Source organism: Alexandromys fortis, unplaced genomic scaffold (genome assembly GCF_014885135.2).
Source record: "Alexandromys fortis isolate MF-2015 unplaced genomic scaffold, M_Fortis_MF-2015_v1.1 scaffold_53, whole genome shotgun sequence".
Lineage (NCBI taxonomy): Eukaryota > Metazoa > Chordata > Mammalia > Rodentia > Cricetidae > Alexandromys > Alexandromys fortis.
Window position 1 is genome coordinate 9,992,044 of NW_026067939.1, and position 23,908 is coordinate 10,015,951.

The following is a 23,908-nucleotide window of genomic DNA, read 5'->3' on the forward strand; positions in this document are numbered from 1 at the left end:
GGTGGGGAAGAGACAGAAATCTTTAATAAATAAATTAAAAAAAAGAAATACTTAAATCAAAAAAAATAGAAGAAAAGTAGAGCCTATATCCATAAACATACAAGCACTGGGTTATTTTTAAAAAAAAAAAAAAAAAGAATACGGGGCTGGAGAGATGGCTCAGTGGTTAAGAGCACTGGCTGCTCTTCCAGAGGTCCTGAGTTCAATTCCCAGCAACCACATGGTGGCTCACAACCATCAGTAATAAGATCTGGTGCCCTCTTCTGGCATGTGGGCATACCTGGGGGCAGAATGTTGTATACACAATAAATAAATAAATAAATCTTTGAAAAACATGAATACACAAAATTGGGAGGGGTGTGTGGTGGTAGTGAGTCTGGAAGCTGTTGGAAAAGCTGTTGGAAATGGGAAGGGTGGAGGAGATATGATCAACAAGTGTCTTGTGAATGTATAAAATTCTCAACAAAAGCATTGTATTAAAAAAGAAATGAGTTCTACAGCAATGTAAAATGGCACACGAATAGAGAAACTGAAGACTACATATCCCTTAGCTTTATTTCTCCAAAGAAACTTTGAGGGGTAGTTTTGTGTGTTCTTACATACATTTGCATTAAGATGGGTCATTTGACTTTCTGGTTCATGGCTACAGGATGAATCAAGGTAAATAGAGATCACTACAATGAGAGGTTGATGAATATACAGAAGAGTGTTACGGTCATCACCCCCAGATCTAATTCTAAAGGTGCACTGATCAAGGAATGAGTCAATAAGCATACAGTGATATCTACATGAAGAACATCTAATATAATGAGGGACACGTTCACATATAAAACAATCCTGAATAAGAAATGAACCCCAGGGGGCAACACCATCCCTGATTTCCAATTGTACTACGAAGCTATAGTAATAAAAACAGCATGGCACTGGCACAAAAACAGATATGCTGGTCAGTGGACTAGAACCAAAGACCCAGACTTAAGCCCTGCACACCTATGGAGGAGATAGGAGGGGCTGCTATGGAAGGATCAAATAGGTAGCGTGAGGGAAGAGGGGTAAGAGGGAGGGAATACAGGGAGGAGTAATCAGGCTATCCTACTGAGAAGGTGGTGGAAAGAACTTAAGAGCCAGAGGGGATAGAAAACAGCAAGACAGCAGGCCTAAACACAGCAGGACTGAAGCCCACAGAGCCTTGGCGGCATGCAGAAGGCCAGCAGGTGTCTGCACCGAGAGTGAAAGGAGGAAAGGACACTTGCCACTTCCTAGCCCAAATGCTATCTCCACTTGCAAACAGAAAAACTTCCCACAAGGGTGTTTTACTGTGGAGAGCAGCAACTCTTGGTAGACCCATGCACAACAGGGGATGGTCCACAGAAAACAAACTCAAGGACAGCTTTGGAGGGTCCTGTACTCATAATGTGGCACTGGCATTCTTTAAACTGTAAAGGTCGTTTGTTTCTATATCATGGCTTCCTGTTTTGTGTCTTTACGGGATTCCCCTGGCGGTGAACACGCGTGTCTCAGTGTCTACATGTATGTCTTATGGTTTCTCTCTTTGCCCTTTTGCTTTCTGGTTATTTGTTTTATCACATTCCAATTGTCTTGTTTTCGTTTTGTCTTATTCTATTTTATTTTGTTATTAACCTGTTTGTTTTATTATTGACTGTTTTCTCACAACAGACAGAAAAGGGCTGGATCTTGACGGAAGGCAGGTAGGAAGGAAACTGTACTGAGGTAAGGGCAGGGAAAAAATTTAGAATATGTTGCATGAAAAAAAATCTATTCTCAATAAAATAAAAAAAGAAAACCTTAAATATAAAAGAATAAAATCAGGCTAAAATGGACGCCTACGTGCATATAGTTATCAAAAATACTAATGGACTGGTATATTCTAGACATTTTCTAAATTTGATCCCTGGAATACTGACACGAAGTATCATTCTTCCACACTGACAGTCCTTACAATCCCATGAAAGTGAGTAAGACAGGCAACAAATCAGATGACTGTATGAAAATCCTGAGTTAGGACCACTCAGAAAAGCTACTTCTAGATCTATGGGCAAAACAAAAAACCAGAACAGGGCATGAAATAACATATACTTTTTGTTGTTTGAAAGAACTATGTTTTGGAGTAATTGTCATGTAGCAATGGAGCCTTCAAGTTTCCTTCTCAAAGAAAGGCTCGTGGTGGAAACGCCAGCAAAGCAGAGCGCTGAATAGACAGTGATTAGCAGCGAAGAATACTCCAGACAGACCAAATAGCAGGGCTCAGAGCCTGAGGAGGCCATGAGCGCCAGAAGTCCCGAAAATAATGACAGAGTTACGTAGAGGGAATCATGTTGGTTACATAAAATGATACAGAAAAATAAACAAAACTTTCAAAGAGAAATCAAAAGCTGCATGCCTAGTCTATATTTCTAACCAATTGTTATAAAGTCCTGGGCTACTATGTGGGAAGAATAGACACAAACAAAAGAACTCGAGGTGGACACCTATTCGTTTAGTCTAGTTGTGAGATTATTATACTTCACCTCTCATTAACTAAGTAGAAAACCTTAAAAATAGGCCGGGGAGCTGGATAAGACAATGAAGGGCCTTACCTTCCAAGGTTGGAGACCTGAATTACGTCCTGAAAATCTAGGTATAAATAAATGAATGAATGAATAAATAAATAAATAAATAAATAAATAAATAAATAAAATTCACAATCTTCTCCCACAAGAAGATTCCGGTACAATAAATGGTACAGGGCAACCATTTTGTTGAGACTTCATGCGTGTAGCTACCCTGCCATTTCCAGACTAAGACAACATGTTAACAGGGAAGAGGGGACTCTCAGGGGTCTCCAACCCTGGACAAAGAACAAAATAGGCAACAAAATGCTGAGAGCAGGAAATACAGTCCTCCCTGGGAAAGAGTCACATAAACTGGTTATCTAATACCAAGTAGTCAGTCTTGAAATCATACATATAAGCAAGCTTATACAGACTGTATTTATATATTTAGGAAAATAGATACCTAATTAAAGACATAAAGGCCATAATCTGAGAGAGATCAAAGGGGTCCATTGGATGAGTTGTAGGGAAGAAGAGGAAGAGGGAAAATGTTGTAATTAGATTTCAACTTCACATTTATCAGGAGGGCAGAGTCCGGTGTGGCAATGCTTCCTGTTTTCAGCACTGGGGAGGCAGAGACATGTAGATTCCTGAGGTTCAGTGACCAGCTTGCCTCACCTACTTACCAGGTGTAGGCTAGAGAAATATACCATCTCATAACACAAGGTGGATGGTCCCGAAGTAAGAACCCCTGAGATTCTCATCTGGCTTCCACATACCTCTCCCCAACCAACATACAAAAATCTTATCAATAAAAATGTTACAGGTTAGTAGTATACAACATATTTCTCTACTTTTATTAGTTTATATTAAAGACATAAAATAATGGGTTTATCTGGACATTTCCATGCATGCATATGACATATCTGTATTGTAAAAGAAGTGCGAATATAATTATATGAACATCTTATATCAAGCCAACATGTTCTGGTTTTGCAGTGGATCAGTCAACAAGATAAGCCTAAATAACGTTAGCAATTAGATGTCACTCAGTGAGACACACAAACAAGCAAAAAGAGTTTTGGACATGGTAGTGGGAAATTATCTCTTGTAATTAAAATGTTGCAGGACACAGAAAGAAAGACCTCTGTACATAAAAGGATTAAAGAGAAGTGTTTCCTTGAGTCTGATCTAATTGCTGACTACCAGACTGTTGAACGAACATTTAAGCAAAAACTAGCACAGGGAGGGAAGAAAAAGTAAGTTAATAAAATAAAGATGAAGAATACGAAAGGTGAGGCTAGATTTCTCTTTTCCCACCAGGATACTTCTAAGGAACTCAATTAAAGACAGCAATCTTCCAGGTAGAGTTCAGTACCCTGAGTTCCGGGGGAGCCACTGCTGGTTTGATAAAGGTCTTAGAGTCCCATTCAGGAACTTAACAAGATCAGGCATGTTCCCACTCGGAAAGCTTTTGTAGAAAACAGTATTCACAAAAAGCACAGTGAAAAGACGGTTTCTTATTGCATATGCAAAGCTCATATGACGATGACTAACAGGAAATATCCACTACAAATCAAGTCTGTGTTTGACTCCTGAGAGCAGCGCTGAGCTTCTGACGGTCTTAGGCCGAGACAGGGAAGTGAAGTCGGAGAGGGCAAGCAAACTGCTGTTGGGGTTATCTAATGTGACGACTGAATGCCTGCCATGAACACATAAAAATGATAAGCACCTATCGGTGCGCACACACACATTGTACGTATGCATGCAGAACTCTCACAAAAGAGAGAAATAATAAATGTACAAGTTGGATAGCAGAAATGGTCACTCCGTGTACTTCTCTGGCCTCTGTAAGTGCACACATGTACACACCTCAACACACAGCATACACACGTGGGCCACACAGAGTGCTGATTAGTATGTTAAACACCAACAGGAATCTGTTTCAAGTAGTCATCACTGATCCTCCAGATATAAGGGGATCTTTCCACCTGGTATTTCTTAGTAATATGGAACTTTATTCTTTTAAGAAGGTAAGTGGGATGTTTTGCTTCCAAGAATATTCTGTTACATAATTCTTTTCTATCATAATTTAAGCTTTGACCCAATACAATTAAATAATAACAGGTCACAAATATAAAGAGTGAAATTTCTGTGGGTCAATTCTAGGAACACCATGGTTCTTTGTGCCTTTTGTATATCATGAAGCAAAATCAGACCACAGAACCTTAACATATAATAATAATCTGCCAGAAATGAATCACTTCAGGACATTCTCATCGTAGTGACTACACAGTTAAACGTACATGGGAATCTCTTTCGGTCATAGAATTTTAGCTTTGACACCAAGTTACACCTATTTGGGGGCATTTCACAACTTCAAATGCTCAGTTATACCCAAAATCCTTCCTACCACAGAAAATATTTCCATTGGAAATTTGTTTTAGGAAACTAGTGAAAGATAGTAGTTGAATCTATTGTTGCCCTACTGTGTGTTGAGTGCACGTGTGTTACAGTGATTGTGTGCACACATGTTTGTGCATATGCAGGCCAGAGCACAACTTAGTATTGCTCCTTAAGGAGCTATCAATTTTATTTTTTTATTTTTTATTTTTTAGTAAGAGGGCACGAGAGACAGACATAAACGTACCCATGCAGAGACACAGACAGACAGACTGACTGGCACAGACACAGGGTGGCTCACTGAACTGGAACTTGCCAGCCAACCTTGAGAATCAGCTCTCTTTCTCCTCCACTTTGGGATTACACGGCTGTTCCAATACATTCAGTTTCCTGTTTTATGAGTTCTGCATGATGGAACTCAGGTCCTCTTTACCAACTAAGCTCCTTCCCCAGCTCTTTAAGCCTAAAAGTACAAATAGTTTTAGAAGCACTATAAATAATTTTTATATGACCCCTAAACTATACACAGGCTGAAACTCCACATACAAACCGAGTACACTGATTGGTAAACAGGGAGCAGATGAGCCACTCATATCCAGGCCATCGCAGGGGCAATTTATCCCTTCGATTAAAAGTCCCATAAATAAGAAGGAGAACCCCCCCAAAAAACATATAGGCATCCTCCTGAATATTAACCTTCATCAGGCGGTGAAAGGAGACAGAGACAGAGACCCACATTGGAGCACCGGACTGAAATCTCAAGGTCCAAATCAGGAGCAGAAGGAGAGAGAGCAAGAGCAAGGAACTCAGGACCGCGAGGGGTGCACCCACACACTGAGACAATGGGGATGTTCTATCGGGAACTCACCAAGGCCAGCTGGCCTGGGTCTGAAAAAGCCTGGGCTAAAACCGGTCTTGCTGAACATAGTGGACAATGAGGACTACTGAGACCTCAAGAACAATGGCAATGGGTTTTTGATCCTACTGCACGTACTGGCTTTGTGGGAGACTAGGCAGTTTCAAGGATGCTCACCTTACTAGACCTGGATGGAGGTGGGTGGTCCTTGGACTTCCCACAGGGCAGGGAACTCTGATTGCTCTTTGGGCTGACGAGGGAGGGGGACTTGATTGGGGGAAGGGGAGGGAAAGGGGAGGCGGCGGTGGGGAAGAGACAGAAATCTTTAATAAATAAATTAAAAAAAAGAGAAAAAAAGCCCCAAAAACGCATGTTTTGAGAGCCAAGTTTTGACTGTTTTTGCTTTGTATCATATTTAAAAACTTGTCCTAACAAACAGCCCGGTGCTTATATACATAATGCACGGGGTTGCAAGACTGGCAGGGAACCGCTAAGGTAATCTGCAAAGGCAATCCTTGAAATGCATCATCTTACACCAAATTGCTGCCTATGAAGAAGCTGTTAGCCTTTAAAAGACCAACAGCTTCATATTAGCATTAGCTGATAGACCCAAACATCATCAATGGATAAAGCAGACAGAATGGCACAGACTTACACAGTGGCATCCCAGAAGAAACCACCTATCTGCAATTTGGGGAGGATGTCTTAACACAAGAGAGAGGAGACAGGCACGATTAACACGGCATTTAGTTGCATTCATTTAAAACACAAAACGAGTTGTTGTCCTTCCACCTCTCTCGGGTCACGCTCTCCACTGATAAAGACGTTATGCAAGATACAGAGGTTCAAATGCACGTGTCTACAAAGGCTCAGTCAGCCATGCAAGCACCCTAAGCAATGGCAGTTGGGATATTGGCCAAGGGAAGCAGAAAAAGAGTCGCTTACTACACAGGGATGCAGATCCATTATCAAGGCTTTTGTACTGAACGCGGAAAGCCAGATGTTTGTGTTTTAAAATCTTTTTTTTTCCCATCAAGATGACGTGTGAGATTATCAGAGCACTCTAGAAAACAAACCCAAACTTATTCGTATTAACTGGTATTTGCAGCTTGGGTTCTAAGTGATAGTCTTGTTCTTCCAATCTGACTGATTTAAGTGAAAGGACCTCCCCCGTCTGGAAGTTAAGAAGCAAGCAGGACAATAAGCTGCAGGTGAGCCTTGAAGCAGCCCTGTGAACTCAGTGTCAAGTTGAAGGTACTTGCCAGTGGATGTTGTCTATAAGGAAGAGCTGAGTCCCTGTCTACATGGTAGGGCAGACAGGTGCTTGAAAGGGGATTATTATTAAAGAATGCTCTAAGCCTCTACATTCTGAATCAAGAAGAATATATTGGTGGGAGAGGGAAAAGATGGTGAAACCGAGTTCACCACACGGACTCTCACCCTTCCTGCCCTAGGACATGGTCCCTAGGAAGCTTGCTGGCATCCTAGGAGGCATATAGAAGCTCCAGGAAAGCCATGCATGGACAAAATAAAAAGTAAAATGCCATGGCAGTGGGTCTCTATTGGTAGTGGGAGACGCTATCAGCACTGTTCAAGAACACAGCTCTCAGGAATGGAAAGGTGTCTCCAAGGAGACCAGCTCTTCTTTTACTTCCAGATGAGTAGCCTCAATATGCATTTCACGCTATTGAATATAACTTGTAACTCATAGCCCTCCTTTGGTCCCCCCTTAAATGCTGGGGTTATGTATGGGTGTGCTATGCCATCCCTCACTCCGTGAATACTCTTTACCCTGACAGATTCTGAGAAGTTTAATTATGCTCTCAGAGCCCCCCATTTTGTCAAAACTATTACAAGTTCATTTTTAGTTTTAGGAAGAGGGGGTGTTGGAAATGGAAGATTGATTCTATTAGAAAGAAATCAGTATTATAAATTAGGCAGCCTGCATATCGGCTTTAAATTTGTTGGGATCTTTTTGTGTTTGCAGCGTTCCTAAATTTAAAATAGTAATAACACAGGGGCTTGTTGTCAAGTCAGATAACATCACTTGAAAGGTTAAATTTTTCATGAAATTTCAATTCTTTTATTATTATTTACTATTGTTATTAAATTAGTAAGCAGTTATTGATCAACTCTGCGCAATCAGTTCATTAAGGGCACGTAAATTTCTCAATGGGGTTCTTATTTCAATGGGGACAGGAATGGCTCAGGCTCCCAGAAGTCATGTATAATGTGTTCATGGGCTGAACACAGAGGACTTAAAATTCTAAGATGTACTTTAAAAGCCTGAGGAGGAGGAATTTGCCCTAAAGCAGTAGGTTTCCATCTTCTTCGGGTCACTGATTCTTGTAGGATTTGACAGAATATCAGTTTCTGCCTTAGACAAGGGCACCTATAGAGAACTGTCACGTATTTTTAGGTGGTTCAAGGACTCTCAGATCCCACATAGAGAATGTCACCTTTACGTGAGAGACGGTTACAGGTCAGGCACTCATAGAGGTCTTACGCAATAGCTGCTTTGAAACAGGAGGTGGTTTGAGAACATCTGGAGGCCACGGGTAAGAACAAGACAGGCTTTCTTTATAAAGACTTGGCCCCACCCAAAGAGCCCCGTTGGCAGCGCCATTCTTGTACAGTCCTCGGGTGACTTGTCTTCTTGGAATTTATATACAAGATCTCACATGCATTCACAAATACCATCATCATAGCTAGCTAATTGCTACTTCTTCTTTGGACAATTTCAACAAAACCAAGTGTCCTGGAGCATAAGCCAGGTGGACCCTAGCCAAACGCAGAGCTAAGGAGAAAAAAATAATACGTCCGTCTCTCTAAAAGCCATAACTCAATACAACACTACAGAAAACACAGAGAATTTTTCCAAGTTTGGACTTCAGGAAAACAGAACAGAAGAAAGATTACATACGCAGACGAACCAAAGTTATTCATGTTAACACCACAGCAAGTCAAAGACAAATGTCGGCTGGTATCATAGCCACAATCTGATACACAGTGCTGTCTGGCAGGGGTGGTAAGGCAGATTCTACAGAAAATCAGCAGCAACTTCTCACTGACTAGAGTACTAGATTCCTTGAGTATTGAATGGAATATGGCACGGTACAACTTTTAACAAAATACTATCTACTCCTCAAATCTCATAGGGCTGTGTGTGTGTGTGCGCATGTGCATGTGTTCGTGTGTGTGTGTGTGTGTGTGTGTGTGTGTGTGTGCGCGCGCGCGCGCGCGCGCATGTGCATGTCCAGGTTCCTGTGTGTGCATACACGTGGAGACCAGAAACAGATAACCAGCATCTGACGTTTTAAGTGTGTACTGGAGATTTGAACTCGGGGTCATCAGGCTGACACACAGCAAGCACATTAATCCATTCCGCTGTCTCTCCAGACCTGAAACACACCTTAATATTTATTAACATGCTATACTGAAGTCCACTACACTGTGTGATGGCTTAAAAATTAGTAAAAGAAAACTTTCAGATGAAGGACACATCAGATATTAACCTGGTAAGAACAGATGATACATTTGAGAGAGTCGAAAGCAGAGAAAGAATGAAATATATTTAGAAAGTTCAACAGAGGTCAAACGGGAAGTAGAAACACTTATCTTACGTGTTCTTAATTACACAGATATGTGTAGGAGAATGAGAAAACTATGAACTTAGATATGCAACTACTCAGAAAACACCGAATGACTTTTGTCTTAACATGCTTTTATGCTGAACTTTTGACATTATTAATATTATGTAAGACTGTAACAAAATCTTAACTTTCAAAGTAGGGGTAAATGAACAAACTGAAATTGCCAGTCATGCAAGTCATATTATGTCTTCAAGTCAACGATATCTTTACAAGACCGGTACCCTCTAGAAAGCTAAGAGCTTCTATTAAATCAGATCTTCTCCAAGGACTGTAATCCACAAGCCAGAAGCAGGAGAAGAACATATTCAATGAGCACACAAGATGCTGTTTTCTCTCTGCTGCCAATGTAATCAGTCACGTTTAGATGGGGCAAATATTCACACATGTGTTACCATGGGACTTTGGAACTTTCCGGGTATGTGATGTCCCCTCCTTTAATATTTACTGCAAAACCCTATAATCTGTGTTTACACTTGCAGCAATCACACAGAATTTTAACTTTCTAAGGCTGAATGTTCTAAACATCAAATACTTGCCCTCTAAAGTGAGATTTCAGTATCCACTTATTGCTAATATGCTTCAAATTTAATTAAAAGTCACATTGTAGTGCTTATTAAAATAGTTTTACAAAAACATTGCCAGATAATCCAAGAAAAAAATAATTTAGAACAGTGCTTGATACCCATGCAAAGCTCCATAAATACCATCTCATGATGGCTTTGGCTAACAAACAGTAATTCAATAAATCTCACATTATGCTCGCTCCCAAGGGCCCTCACCTTCTAGTATCCACATCCTTCAGTAATGTTCCCTTGATTGTAAGTAGAACTTAATAGTGTATGTGAAACTAACAGAATATGGCAAAATGATGAGAAATGACTTCCAAGATCCAGTTATTGAATACCTCCACTTTCATCTTGGGTACTTGGAGGATAAACAGTCAGCACTGCGCCAGGTAGCCTGAGGTGCTCCACCTACAGAGACTCTCATTCAGGTAAAAACAGGGCTTTGAGTTTGTCACAGGAAAGAATTTCAGGACAAAGGAGAAAGAGTCACAAATGTCGCCACCAGGCTTTTCAAACAAAAATAAGGGATAGTACACGGTTTAGATTTAAGAGACAGCACTGAGCAACTGACACCAAGGAAGGACAGTGTGCACTCCGGTGTAGTTACAGGCTTCTTAAGAGTGTCACATGAACACATCTGTATAAGAACTATAGATGTGATTCTGTGGCTTAATTGGCATTGCGGAAATGATGTAATTTGCACTATGGTTTAAGATCAAGTCAAGGTCAGAACATAGGTACAAAAGTATGGGCAAGTTGACTCATTTCTCTTCTGTATAAATGTGGCTTCACGAGGCACATCATTTGGAAGAAGGGAGGTGGGAGGTGTGTGGGGAGGGTTGCACTTACAGGTCACCAGCATTCTAGTTCTAAACAAGCATAGTTCTGTTGTTTACAGCATCCTGACTGGAGGTATCTCTTGGCAAAGGGAATGCTGTCTCTTTAAGCAAGCTTGACTTGGTTAGTTGTGTTGACATTTCTGACCCTTTGCCAGCAGGAAACACAAACCAATGTAAAGAGTTTTGTTCTACTGTGCCTCACTTGTTCTGGTTTTCTGGGATTTTTTTTTCCTGGCTAGTTTGTTTTGAGACAGTCCTGTGAAAGAGCCCAGATGAGCGCAGGATTGGAAGTCACTACTAATTCATACAATAAGAAGAATTGTTTTTTGGAAGTTGCATAGGTGGTGTGGTGTACTTGCCCTGGATAAAAGCAATCCCTGATATCAGTATTACTTAATTTGTCTTACGCCATCACCGGGACCTCTAAATAGAACTTCCAGTCTATTTAAAAAACTCTCTCAACGTTGATGAAAAACTTGAGCCACTGGAACTAGGCTTAAAATTCAGAAACCTCAATCTCTGTAGGTGAGGCTCCTCCTTCAATACCGTCCTTCAGTGAAGCTCTTGAAGTTTTGTCTCTCTCACCTTCGGAGACTCAAAACTAAAGGGAAAATGGTCATTTCTTAACACTATAAATATTCAGCAGACAGGCAGGAGACACTGAGATATTTAAATTCTGAAGTGTCAGTAGAGGTGAGGAATAAGGAAGTCACAGCAATTCTGAAACCCAAGCTGATGTACTCAATTAGGGGCCCAGGCCTGAAAATCAACCTCCAGGTATTTCGTACCCAGAGGCTTTTTGCTGTACTCTTGAAGTCATGCATCCTGTTCACGCTTGCTGCTCTGGGTTTGCCATGGCCTTCCTTGCCAGTGAAATGTGGGTGACTCTATAGACTCCTCTCATTTAAGCCTGCCGCTTTCTCCTTCCGCTCAAGCTGGCAGGATTTCTCCTGATAAAATCTTCCCAGAGATTTCCGTGAACGTCCTGTGACAGGCTGTAAAGCTTTGCTCGCCGGAGCCTGACCTGTCCATCTGTGCTCATGCTGGGACAGATGAGAGGCAGTTCTCTTAAAGGTCTGCCTTTTCCTCGAACTCATCCATAAAACTTCTCAAAACCCAAACTTCCATGAAGAATGTGACTCAAGCTCATGACACTTCTGTCGAGAGCATCTGTGTCAGTCTTGGGAGGTCACGTGGTATGGTATTCTTCTTTACTATTTCCATGACCTTACCAGAAAGATTATGTGGCTACAAGCTAGGCTTGTATCTAATGTCATGGTTTTCTAATAGTGCTATGGTGTGACCTTGTTTTCTGGCCCTGTCCTTCATTCGTTTAACTGTGTGTGTGTGTGTGTGTGTGTGTGTGTGTGTGCGTGCGTGCGTGTGTTCCAGAGTATGTGTACATATGCCACAAGAGTGCAGACGGTATGGGGGGGGGGTCAGCAAAGTATCCAGATCCCCTGGAACTTAAGCTAGAGATGGTTGTGAGATGCCATGTGGGTACAAGGAGCCAAACCTGGAGCTTCTGCAAGAGCAACAAGATTTCTTAACTTCTGAGCCATCTCTCCAAATCCAGTGATTTTTTTTTAATTTTATAAGTATTTCCTTGTCTAGAGAGACTGAGAATCTTCAATTCATCAAGTCATGGATTTTTTTTATCAACTATCCTCTCAATTTACTTTTTCCTACAGTTTATCATAACATAATAAAAATAAATCTAGTGGCGTTTCAATATTTTTTTCTAGGAAATCTCTTTAATTGGATAGTTAATTCAGTTGACAACTTTTACTCCCAATATACTTGCAAATGACTGTGGATCACACAAGGACACGGACCTGTGGGCACTGCTAAAATTTCTGTGCAACCTCATTTCTAATTTCCAGTGAGTTTTTTCTTACAGTAAAAAAAAAAAAAAGTCCATTCATCCATCCATCCATCCATCCATCCATCCACCACCTTAAATTTCACACTTCTCTGAACAATATGATTCAAGCCAACACTCTTATTAGCATACACAAGTCTAAGGCCATCTCCCATTTATACTTATTTATTTTTGAGGCAGGGTTTACTATGTAGCCCTGGCTAGCCTGGATCTCATAGGTATGTAACTGTCTGTGCCTCCCAAGTGCTGGAATCAAAGGCACGTGCCATCATGCCCAGGCTCCTACCTTTAGATTTTGATGGTGGCACCCTACTCTAAAACATGCATTCATTATCATTTTGCAAAGCACATTACCCCCACAGACTGAGACCAAGGGTTGTCCCATGACCTCTACTTACATGCTGTGGCACGTGTGCACCTGTACTCACACATGAACATGCACATAGACACACATCATACCCATAGATTACACACATGTGTACACATAGGAACACACACGTAGACACACATCATACGCATAGATCAGACACATGCGTACACATAGGAATATGTCCATAGACACGTATCATACCCATAGATCACATACATGTGCACATGTAGGAACATGCACATAGACATACATCATACCCATAGATATGACACATGTAAATAAACACACACACACACACAAATTTTTTTGAGTACAATGGTGACACTTGATCTCTATACAAACAGGTACATACATATGGACATTTATCCTCCCAACACAGAGAAAGACAAACACACAAAATGGCTGAGTAGTTGAATCGGTGAGACAGAAAGTAGATTTATAACAAAAAGACTCTAGTACAAACATGATAAATTATTGTATTCAAAGTTAAGTAACCAAATAATTTTCATCTGTCCAGCTGCAATTTGTTTATATTTACTCTTACCATTGCACCTATATTTAAGAGAGCTTATACGCAACATCAAAGCTTTCTTGAAGATCATTATTTATAGAAGATTCTGCAGTTTGTAACAAAAACCTCAATTAAAAAGTGCATGCTAAACGAAGTGGAAACTACAAGATGGAGTACTTGATTCCCCTAAAGTGATTCTAATTTTTTGATTCACTTATCCTCAGTGCAAAGTAAATTGTCATTCAAATATTTTACAGTGTCTATCCTTCACAATGACACCACATCTTTAATGTCCTACTCACTATCACATTGTAGCATTTCATGTGTAAAGAAAAGGAACAGAAATATTTTCCAAATGTCAGACAGTCATGGAGCAATTTATCTCATTGCCTTGTCCCTCCAGGCGATGAGGCCATTTAGTAAAGGCTTATTAGTGAACAGCAATGACTGACAGACAAGCTTGCAGCATAAGCCTTCATAGGCCAAGGAAAACAATGAGCATAAACATTCCATTCAGCAATGCATAGCACTGTTTAAAAATAGCAATGCCATGGGAGTCCAAACTGAAACAGGCATCCCGGTGGTTCTTGGGGAGCACAGGACGATGCAGAACGCTGCCTTCAACGAGAAGTCAGGGTCTTTGCCTCTGCGCTCAGCGTGAACCAGAGGGTGAGCAAGTTCCCATCTCAGAATTTCGAGAATTACAAAATTCTGTGTTCTTTTCAGACCTGATCAGTTCGTTGCATTCTTAAACCTCAGGCACGCAGGCCTCCTCACGTGAGTTCTCACCAGGCCGGTCAACACCTGGTAAGTCAAGGCGCTGCCAAGTGTCTTCCCCAACAATAGACTTCTGAAAAGAAAACCTGACCCACTGCCTTGTAAATGAAAAATGTGATGTACATGGCAATAATGAATGGCAATTAATAGACTATTTAATTAAAAGATTATAGATCATGAAACAAATTCTGGCTCCCAGGTTGTTACTTTCCTGAAGTCAGCTTCCTTTCGTGAAGCAGGAGAGAGATTCTAAGACCAAACCAAGCGTTTCTCCTTCACTTGTCAAGAACACGTTGAGTAGGAATAGCAAGTTTTGTACTGTGTGATCTGGCGTTATTTGAAGGAGCATCTGCTTCATCTAAAATCAACTCTGGCAACAACTAAAGTCACATGACGACCCATGTCCTTCACCCTAATATGCTGCTGAAAATGGTGACATCTTTTAACCCCTTAGTCTAAATCTTACTTGAATCTTCATAGGAATGACTTTCTCAGGACACATTTATTTCATCATGAGAAGCACTAAGATCATGGAGGCGACAACCTAGACAGGAAGCTTCATTGGGGTTCCACACTTGCCTTCATTAGATGCCATCTTGACATGGCAAGGTACTTACCCCAAACCCCAGACTGCTCCTTCAGTCCAAAGTGGTGCTCAACACAGTACCTTGGCACCCAATACCTTGGCATGGCGTGCACTCAATAAAGGTTATTAAGTGCCATTCAATGTGGAAAATACACTCTGAAATTCTCTGAACAAATTTATGCTCAGAAGCAAAGTGCTTTACTATTCTTCTTTGAACTTATGATAGACACATGGAACTTTCACTTCTAAACAAGGCTATGAAACCCACAAACAACCTAGAAACAAAAGTCACAAATACATTTTGCCTACCATGATAGAACACAAACACTCTTTGGCCAAAATGAAGAGCAACAGTTCTTAGTCACTGTTATATAAAATGCTTTCATATTATTTTTCTTCCCCAGAATAGGGTCAAAAAAAAATAAAAAGGAAGAAAGAAAAAGATAACAAGAGGGTCATAAGGTTACAGCAAAGCTGGGCAACAAGTTCCGAGAGAGAAACTGTCTCATTTAAACGTTGACTAGTCACATGTGTAATAAAAGGTAGGCTAATGAAACCAAGTCCAACACATCCAGCAGTTGCCATCCTGTTGCCTAATAAATGCTGCCAGTTAAATGTTCTACTGAAGCGGCCTTCATGCTACTGCTTCCCTTGAAGTCCACTCTCCCTTCTCCATATCCTCTTTCTTTCTTTCTTTCTTTCTTTCTTTCTTTCTTTCTTTCTTTCTTTCTTTCTCTTTCTTTCCTTCCTTCCTTCCTTCCTTCCTTCCTTCCTTCCTTCCTTCCTTCCTTTCTTTCTTTCTTCTTTCCTTCCTTTCTTTTTTTAAAAGAGATTGAAGTTTTAAGGAAGAATTGTAATGCCTTGAACACTCATCCGCTACTACTAACTTCTTTCCCACTCCCATATTCCGGTTCTCCTCCAGCACTCTGACTTTTGGCCCACTTCATCGTGGTCCTCATTCCCCTCACTCCAGCTCTCGTATTCTTTCAGCCAGTGTCCAGGGGACAATGTTCTTTGCAAAGATAGAAGAATTAAGCAAGGTCAAGGGGAGGGTTTTCCTCCTGGAGCTCACACCAGAGGTCTCTGTGCCATGCACGATTCTAACATACTCAAGCAGAGTAGTAGCTCCTGTCCGCAGGGATGACTGGTGCAAGCATGACCTACTGCTGCAGATTCTTGTAGTGATCACTGACATGCAACAGCGTGCTTTACTTGGAGTTGCATGAAGTATTTAAAAGTTTATCTTTTCACTGGGGAATGAATTGAACATGTTAAACTATCAATACCAACCAATTGCCTACTTATGTGCTGTGACAAGAAGACTTAAGAGAAGCAACTTCAAGAAGGAAGGATTTATTTGCCCCACAGTTAGCAAAAGCATGGTTCGGCATGTTCAGCATGGTGGTGAGGCAGCAGGACTGGGACGCCTTATATCCACAAACCATAAAGCAGGGAGCCCTTTCTTGACATCAAAGTTGACTATAACCTTCACCTCCTCCACACAATGACCCACGTCTAGTTAGGCTCTATTTCCGGAAGTTTCACAGCGTGCCAAGAAGCGCTTCCACCCAACAAGCAACCATTCGGACACCCAAGCCCAAGAGGCCCACTTCACACTGCAACCACGTCAGTATTATTAAGTAAAGAGTGTCTTTTTAGGTGTTAACTATGCTTTGATACAGATGGCTATTTCAGAGCCATGTTTAATTGATGTTTCAAGGCTCAACTTGGCACATGGCGATGATTATACCTTCCAAACACTGTCCATACTTGCACACCTACGGACTGAGTTATCAAGACGTCTGAAGGACACAGTCCAGAAGCCCTCAGTGGTAGTTCCTATGCAAGCTCCACTCCTCCAGCGCAGCACACTAGGTATTGGCCCACATGGAGACCTATAAGACAGTTATCTTGATAACTCCATGAGAAGAAACAGTGCCAGGGAGAGGTTCACTTACTTGTCCAAGATCACACAGCGAGGAGAAAGCACAACGAATTGATGTCCTCTGCCTCCCTTGCAGTATCAAGGAACAGTACCCCACTCGCCATTGTTAAGAACATCTGTCGATATATACCTGATGTCTGCCGAGGACCAATTATATGCCAGGCAGGCATCAGGAAGGAAGAGGAAGGACTTTAAAGAGCTCAAGCTTGAACTGAAGGGTTTTTGTTTTCAAGCAAATGTAGGAGCCATGGAAAAGAAAAAGGCCATGGCCCAATGTGATATTTTCCTGGACAGGATAGGGTGTTATCCTGGTGGCAGCAAACTTAAGTAACAAGGTGGACTCTTAGAAGCACCAAACTCTCAAACTCCTTTCTTCTAAATAATCACAGAATAGTTGTTTGAATCTAGAGTATGTGAAACATTGCGCACATTTCCTTCACTGGTATCCAGTCGTTAATGTTACAGTGTGGCACACTGTTGCCAGGGCGGACACTTAGTGTTCTCAGATGTGTGTTCCTTACATTTTCTTCCCGACCTTACCACATGTGGTCATTACCTCCGAAGAGGCACACCTCTGCCAGTCTAAAGTGGCGCAGAGGGTTAATTAATAACCAAATTCTAATTCTCTGCTTCCGTCGACAAGGAGGAGCCATTCGCTCTCCAGGCTAGAAGGCACTGACTTATGTCATCTTATCTCCTTTCCTGATGCTTGCTTAGAAACAACGGAGGGTAGATAACTGCACAGGAAACTCATCCAGTCTCGAAACGGAGCCTAGGACCAAGCTGGGAGGCCAACAAGAAAAGGATTATCTATCTCAAAGGGGGAACCAGATGATCACACAGCTCTACAGTATTCCAGGTTTAGACTCAGGATTCCATGGAAATTATTTTGGTTAATCTTCACAATAACTCTGATAAAATGACTCACTCTACTCTCCACTTGATAAATAAGAAAAATTAGGCCCAACTCCACACACACACACACACACACACACACACACACACACGTGTGGCAGAACTAGAATTGGAACACAGTCCAGAATCCAGTCTGCTTTTAATCACAGGCCCAGGATAAGCGATGAAAACACCCTTGGGGCCAAGCAAGTGAAGAGGATGTTTGAAGTAGCTTAGCCTTAAGATTAGAAAGCCAAGGCTCTTAACCATAGCTGCCTTTGGAATCACCTAGGGAGCCTTAAAGGCGGTTGGTTGAAGCCTGGGTTCCGCCCCCACAGATGTGATTTAATTGATATGGGAGCTGCTGCGAGGTGCTCTAAACGGGCAGTCTAGCCAGGGGCAGGCTGCTTGCAGAGCAGGGTGGCATGTGGCTCACTGGAAAGCAGCAAGAAGAACCTTTCAGATGTTATGTAAACAGTGCACTGAACAAAGGTTGCTACTGCTCCTGCAACCAGTAGGTGATCTCTGAACTCTTACTGGGTATAATTACGGTGCTAATATGGAAGTTAGATACATAGATTATTGAGAGATACTTAGATTATAAAAAATAAATGATAAATGATAGGAGATAGATAGATAGATGATAGATAGATAATAGATAGATGATAGATAGATAGATAGATAGATAGATAGAAAGATAGATAGATAGATAGATAGATAGATAGATAGATAGATAGATAGGAAAGGCAAGCAACAGATAGATACGTTGATGCAGACGACATTGTCATGGTTTTTTGCAAAGATGATCATCTGGTCCCTTAGCTTTTCCATATCATCATCCAGCTCCAATTACGGGACAATTATAAAAAATAGTAATCTCTGTTCACAGGACTCTGGAGTACACTCTGTTCTTCAAATGGAGATAACCCAACTATGCTCACCTAACAAATGCATACCATTCGATAAAGAAATATTTACTTCAATTTTTTCAAAAGCTGTGTTTTAAAAGAAGACCACTCAAAACTAACTCTGACCTTTGTGCCAGTCAAATCAAGAGATCTCACTTGACTAAACAAGTCTTAAGAAGCAAAAGTGGGAGGGGGCGGGTCAAGAGGTGGCTCAGTCTATGAAGTCCCTGCTGTGTAGCCTGGAGACCTACATTTTGCTATGTAACCCAGTGGCTATGGAGGAGAGCCCAGCAGATCTCTGAAGCCGATCAGCCTAGCTCAGTCATCAGGTGTCAGGATCGGGGAAAGACCCCATCTCAAGAAGCAAAGGTGGGGAGCAAATGAGAAAGGACACCTGGCATCAATCTACAGCCTCCACATTCACACACACCTACACGGAGACAATTATGTCAAAAACAGGCAAATAAAACAGAAAAGAATGGTATTAGATGCTCTAAAGGTTTGTGGATGAAGGGGTACGCAGCACCACTAGATAAAATGTCGCTTGCCCCGGGGAAGGGAAAACAAAAGCTGCGTGCCATCAGAAGATGCTCATTATTAAATAGCCTGCAGATGTGAAAAGGATGCTGCTAATGGCAAGCCTGAATCCTCTTCTGAAAAAAAGCAGACACTTTAGTCGGCTTCTGAACTCACGTCTTGCTCCACAATCATGGCAACTGTTGCACTGCCAGCCAAAAGGAAATGGCAAAATGCATCAATTAAGAACGATTTCAGGGACTGGGTGCACAGCTCAGTCAGTCACTTGGTTGCTTGCTATGCAAGCTGAGGACCTCAGTTTCAGTCCCTAGGACGCACATAAAAACCCAGGGATGGTGGTATACATGGTAGTATATGACTGAAATCTGTGTGCTGGGAGGGTGAAAACAGAGGGTCCTTGGAGCTCAAGGGCCAGACAAACAGTCTGGCTGTCTCAAGAATTAAAGTAAGAGAGTTAAAAAAAAAAAAACATACTGAACATCAATCTATGGCCTCAACGTAGGAACATACATATACGCTGGTGCACACACATACGCACACATGAGAGTGCACGCACGCGCATGTGCACACACACACACACAAATAACCTGGGTGGTGTTAGCTGGCTAGTCAGTCAACCTAGCCAAAACGGATATTTAAGATTCAGTTAGGGACCCTGTATCCTAAAGTAGAGAGACTCGATTAAGGAAGACTTCCTGATATTCACCTCTGTCTCTCACATGTGCAAATGGAGAGTCAACACACGCACACCCACACTGAAGCACACCGGAATACCGCTGTGAAAAGGATACAAGCCCAGTATCGACCCTTCTCACACCAACAACTCATAGAGAAACTCCCATACCTATAATTTTTTTAAAAACAAAAAAAATCTAAGAAACTATCAAAACAGGTTTTCCTTTTGAAAGAAGCCCAGCCACATATTTTCATTTGCCTGGGGCAGCGCAGGCTGAGGAAGCTAAAAATACTTTCTTTTCTTCTAAGTTTGGAAGAACAAATCAGACCAAGCAAAGAGCTGCATATCATTTTCCCCAATCTTAAAAGTCTTACTAGAAAACGCTCTGCACAGCTGGACTAAGGCAAAGGCATCTGTTTTGTGTGCGCACACACATCCACTGTCAGAAAGACCCCTCTGGCTTATCCGCCCAGGAAGATCCAATAAGCCATATTTGTACTATCAACAGGGACGGTCATCATTTGACTGATTAGGTAGGGTGGTTATTTCTCGCTTCCTTTGTGTTGGAGAGAGAGTTCCATAAGGGCTGAAAACAAACCAGCGGGACAGGTAAAAGCATTTATAAAAACATATACAATGAGCAGTATGTCCTCTCCAGAGTCCCAAAGCGCTGACCCGCACTCACTCACGAATCATTTGGGCCCTGAGAATTCGCATTCGATGAGATTTTTTAAAATAGAAGGATCCAAGCTTCGGACATCTTGCACAAGTTGTGTCTTCCCGAGGCTGGCAAAGTGAAACGCTATGTTTCTTCTATCCGACTTCCCCAAGCTGACTGTAAAACACACGTGTGCATCCAAGCATACCCACACACAGAGCTCTGTGATCACCTAAATACAATACAAGATAGCCAGTTCCATTCACCGGCCACTAGTGCACTGCCCCCCCCTTTTTTTTTCTTGAAAAGGAGAACCAGTTAGCAAATGTGTGTGCAACTCTCCATATCTACAAACCAGAGCTTGCCTCTTGGGAAAGAGTTGGCAGATGTGGCAGGAGGGCTATTTGCCCAGAATGCAGCTGGGCCTTTGACAAGTGCTTCTGGTAAAATACCCTGTCTTGTATGCACACAAATCCCCCCCCCCCAGCCCCAAGCCAGGCAGGGTTGGTGCTGTGGATTTTTTCAAAAAGAACTCCTGGAAGGAAGAAGGAAAACCGGGATGTCACCTCTCCACAACACACCCAGAGGCCAGCAGCCCCGGGTTGTTGTTCCGGAAGGTCACTGGGTGGTACCTGCCAAGCCAAGCTACTTTCCCAGCCCAGCACTAGTGCGGAGCGAAGTTGACCACGCGCGTCCCCTTAACTGAACTGTACCTTGCAATTGGGCAGAGAGTGAGTCTTGGTGCTGCTGATACTTGAGCGCCACCGCCTCAGCTTTGCGCAGCTGGGTCTGCAGTTCCAAGTAGAGCATCGCGCCATAGAGAAAGCCGAAGATCACCGTGAGTAGCAGCAGCGTCTGGAAGATCCGCTTCTGCTTTCGGGAGCACATCCCGTTTCCCATAGTCCCTCCTGCGCCCCGCGCTGCGGCGGCGGCGAGCGCCGTCGTGTCCTCGGTCCTCGGCTGAGTCGGGCGGCTCAGCAGCGGCCACCGCGGGAAGTAGCCGGACTTGGCATGAGCAGAAGATGCAAGACACAAAAAGCGGGGCCGGAGGGGAAGAGGCGGCTGCTCAGCCCCCGCGTACGGCGGGGCGCCAGGCCATCGACGCCACCCGGGCAGCGGCCACCAAACTTCTGGGACGTCAAATCTCCGCGAGTGGCTGGGCCCGCGTGGGGTCGCTTTGCATACTTCAGAGCCCGCTGCCCTTGCCGCCAGTCCCCACGCGCCGCCTACCCTGCTTTCCTTCCTCCACACTTCTTGGCCTCGCCGTCCCCACCGTCTGTCCCCGCCCCTCGCGCCGGCTCCCGCGGCTGGACTTTGTCGCTACCACTGGTAGGGGGACGCGCGCCCAACAAAGGGACCTGGTTCCCTGAGGCGTCCCCGCGCAAGGTCCTCCTCGGAGGGTGGAGAGATGGGGACAGGTTGCTCTGGTCGGGTTAGGAGGGGGCCGGTGGGCCGGTGTCACTGATCTGGCAGCTCCAGCGGTCCGCCACCTCCCACCCAACTTACGTGTCACCCACGGCCCCGCTATCATGGCCAACGGGATTCCGGGAGGAAGTCCCACTCGGGCTCCCAGCTCATTGGGCCCGCGCGAGCCGCCGCTCCCTCCTTTCGGGGAGCCAATGCTGGGCTCCATTGGACGCCAGCTTTGTCTGTCCCGCCCAGGGCCGCGCCTTCCCTCTCTGCTCCGGGCAGGCCCTGGACTCCGTGGGCCGCGCGGCTGCCTGGCGCCTGGGTGCGCCCACGTGGAGCCCGGGTGGGTGGGGATAGGCGGAGGAGCCGGCCTGGGAGTGCTGGGGACTTGTCCTGGCCTGAGGCTTGGGGATGGTCATTGGGCACGTGTGCACGTGTGTGCATATGTGTCCCAGAACTTGAAATGCACGTGGAGAAAGAATACAGCGCTTACACACTCCGAGGACAGCAAACAGCAGGGCATGCGCTCTGCTAAGTCCTGCTCACTTTTTAGCCTACAGAACGAGCTCAGGTTGCAGACACAATGTTCTTTGCAAAATAGACACAATCTCTCCAGGGCTACCTACTGAGACTTCTCCTGTCAGGGAGACTAGCCTGCCTTCATAGATGATAGGAAGCAAGCTGGAGCCCCTGAAACTCACTTGACTGTCCTCGCGGGATGGGGAAATCACTTTGTTGGCAGAGAGAAAGAAATGATCTCATATGTTTCCTCTGGCTTCAAATGGAATAATTTAAAAACAAATCTTACAGGGCTGAAATGAGTATGCATTCATTTTTGCTATGTGTATTTCTCGTAATGGTGGCAGAAATACATCAGTTACATTTTAAAATTACATCTTCGAGGCCAACAAAAGACCGTAACTGGAGAAGTTAGACAACATAATAACTCCAAACCACTTCTATCCAAACCACTTCTAAGAAATCCATGGTGCGTTTGTTTCTTCCATGTAATGAGAGGGGGTATGGAATTGAGGTTATGCATAAGTGATAGTTTTGTTTCCTCTCTTGACCTGAATTCTAAGGGAAATGCATTATTTCTGAGAAGAATCAGCAATGCAGTAGCGCTTATTACATTCGGCATAATTTTCGTGATGCCCTGACTGGGTTTTCGTCATCACCATCAATTATGGGGAATGAATGTTTAAGATGAAGGAAGATCTGCTTATGCCAGGTTCATTTTAAAGACAGTCCCTGTCCTGGATGTTTTTAGGTCAACTCTGAAATCATCAGTTAACAAGAGCCACTCAGGCAGACTGGGGCATTTATCTCATCGTGAAACATAAGCAGGATTGGTATGTACACTTAGCTAATAAAAAAAAATCACATCACGGTTTTCAAAACGCTTACGCTGATAGCCCAGGACATTCAATCTACACACTGGAAACAAAGAAACCCAATTTGATCATGCTGACTCTAAATAGTTCTAGGACTTTCTAGGCCTTATAAAAACGAAGTTGCTCACAATAGGAGAACCAATCAGAATCTTACCCACTTCATCTTGTTCTGTAGAAACCAAGTCATCATTCCAATTAAACATGTCATCAAGAACTACATTCTGTTAAAACGTGAATCTATGCCAGGCCTGGTGCTATAAACCAGCTACTGGGGAGATCAAGGCAACAGGATTCCAAGGTCGATCCAGACGAAATTAGAGAGACCATGTTTCAAATCAAAAGTGGAAAAAATAGACATAGGGATGACAGCTTATTGTTAGGACACTTAACCTACCATGTAGTTGACAGTGAGTTCAATCCCCAGTCCCAGGAAAAAGGAAAAAAAATGCCCAATTTAAAAAGAAAGTAGACAAAAGAAGCTAAGTTTTGTT

At 43.0% G+C, this 23,908-nt stretch overlaps 1 protein-coding gene across 2 annotated transcripts in view; it reads right to left on the reverse strand.

The window, feature by feature from the left end:
• Golim4 (golgi integral membrane protein 4) overlaps positions 1-21,513 on the reverse strand; it is an 81,004-nt gene extending 59,491 nt beyond the window's left edge. For both annotated transcript variants that reach the window (XM_050147447.1, XM_050147446.1), the window contains exon 1: positions 21,327-21,513. In XM_050147447.1, coding sequence (XP_050003404.1) covers positions 21,327-21,513 — 187 coding nt within the window. The remainder of the gene's footprint in view (positions 1-21,326) is intronic.
• Positions 21,514-23,908: the final 2,395 nt, after the last annotated feature.